Raw genomic sequence first — 1,892 nt, 5'->3', positions numbered from 1 at the left:
ATAGCAAACAATTTCATGAGTACCTTTTTTAGTTATTTTGTACCAAAATTATTTTATTAATAAATTCTTTTAACCCTTTTCACAAGGTTACACTAACAAAAAAAAAGATATTTTATTATATTTTCTACTCTAAAACAAAATGAAAAGATCATTCTAAAATCATAATTTCTTTATTTGAATGATCTACTTTGTAAGTAGACTTGACTTTTTGCCCTTTTTCTCAACACCAAGTAAGCGAGTCACGGTTTGAGGGGCACAGCGACTAACGGGGCAGACTGTGATTCCGAACTTCTCTTGTCCAGATCCTCTGCCCCATCCCATCAGGAAGCTTCCAACAGAAGGCATGGAGAAGAGAAGCCAGCAGCAGGTGCACCATCCGAAACGCAAGCAGTGGTCCTGGGCAGATCCGACGGCCGGCGCCAAAAGGGATTAGCTCGAAATGTTGTCCTCTGTAGTCCACCTTCGACCGAAGAAATCTCTCTGGCTTGAAACAGGTCGGATCCGCCCAAATTTCGCTGTCCCTAGCTATAGCCCATGCGTTAACGATCACCTTGGTGTGCTTAGGTATGGTGTAGCCGAAGATTTCCACATCGCATTCAGCTTTTTGAGGGATCAGGAAGGGAGCTGGCGGGTGAAGCCGCAGAGTCTCTTTTACAATGGCCTGGAGGTATGGAAGTCGACATACATCTGATTCTTCCACCTGTTTTCCTTCACCGATGATTTCATCAAGCTCTGATCTCGCCCGTGCCATGGCTTCCGGGTTTAGGAGCAGCTCGGCCATGGCCCATTCTAGAGTATCTGAGCTCGTGTCGCTACCGGCTACAAATAAATCCTGGTGGATTTGAGAAAAAAAATTAATTTGTGAGCTTTGCGAAATATCGGACAACGAAAATCGATGGATATAATCATAAAGCTTCGAACAGTACCAAAAATAGAGACTTCAGCTCGATTCGACTGAGCTCAGCGCCATCCTCCTTCTGGTCTAAAAGGGCATCGAGGAAATCGTTTCTCCGTCGATATTTAGACGTCGATCTAGAGACTTCACGGTCTTGGATTTCTTTCTCAAAAACGTCATGTAGTATTTTAAGGTAAGATCTCATTCGACCCTAATTCCTTGCGGATCAATGGGTTGAAGAATTGGGAAACAGTCGACGAGGTTAGGCTTGCCTGCTCCTTCCAAAATTGCCCACACCAAATCTTTGAACTCCTGCTCTGTTTGTGAATCAATATCGACCATATCAACAGAGAAGACGGTGTTGGAGATAGATTAAGGATAGTGACAAATGTTAGGATAATAACAAACAGATTACCTAGGAAGCAAAAATACTACAGACAATAATTTTAACGTGGTTCGCTCAAATCTGGTTACGTCCACACGATGTTGCACAATTCTTATATATGAAAAAAAAATTTGATAAGAAGTGTTTACAACACTTTCAAATAACAACCTACATCTAATCACAGAGAACAACAATTTTTTACTTACTGATGTAGTGTTGTCATTGTTGCTGCCAGCAACAGTAATCAGTCCTGCAATTACCGAGCTCTGAAAATGCTGAAAGGAAGTTTCCCTCACAGCAGCGTCGAGTTCCATTGTATCTTACAGCAGCGTCGAGCCTCAAACTCTCTCTGTTTAGCAGCGTAGTCCTGAGAGATCTCTCTATTTCCTGCAGCGACGAGTCCCATGACCTCTCTCTGCAGCGTTGTTCTGATGAGTCGGAAACCTTTCTCTCTTTTTCTCACAGCAGCACACAACCACCCAGATCCAAAAAATCCTGAGCTTTTCTATAAGCCTCTCTATTTCTATTTCTATTTCTGTCAATCCAGCACCTTACAGTAAGTCTTCGGAAGATGATAAATCGGAAGGGGGAGATTTAATTTTCTTGAGTGTT

At 42.4% G+C, this 1,892-nt stretch overlaps 1 protein-coding gene across 1 annotated transcript; it reads right to left on the bottom strand.

Moving 5' to 3' along the window:
• Positions 1 to 246: 246 nt before the first annotated feature.
• On the bottom strand, positions 247 to 1,177 carry LOC137939148 (cytochrome P450 76T24-like). Its single transcript, XM_068784356.1, has 2 exons — positions 927 to 1,177; positions 247 to 832 (listed from the first exon to the last, which is right to left on the bottom strand). Exons 1-2 carry the CDS (start codon positions 1,098 to 1,100, stop codon positions 263 to 265), a joined length of 744 nt encoding a protein of 247 aa, XP_068640457.1. The 5' UTR covers positions 1,101 to 1,177; the 3' UTR covers positions 247 to 262.
• Positions 1,178 to 1,892: the final 715 nt, after the last annotated feature.

This window comes from Aristolochia californica, unplaced genomic scaffold (assembly GCF_029961685.1).
Source record: "Aristolochia californica isolate CCGP_79_NKW_82.1479 unplaced genomic scaffold, dmAriCali1.0.hap1 SCAF_8, whole genome shotgun sequence".
NCBI classification, from domain to species: domain Eukaryota; kingdom Viridiplantae; phylum Streptophyta; class Magnoliopsida; order Piperales; family Aristolochiaceae; genus Aristolochia; species Aristolochia californica.
Note: the sequence above shows the minus strand (reverse complement) of the source record. Positions and strands in the feature narration are given on the sequence as shown.

Excerpts from the sequence above, each read along its gene's own strand:
- LOC137939148 (XM_068784356.1), bottom strand. The coding sequence starts at position 1,100 with ATGAGATCTTACCTTAAAATACTACATGACGTTTTTGAGAAAGAAATC. Across the intron at positions 833-926 it reads AGCTGAAGTCTCTATTTTTG|GATTTATTTGTAGCCGGTAG; the intron begins GTACTGTTCGAA and ends CAAATCCACCAG.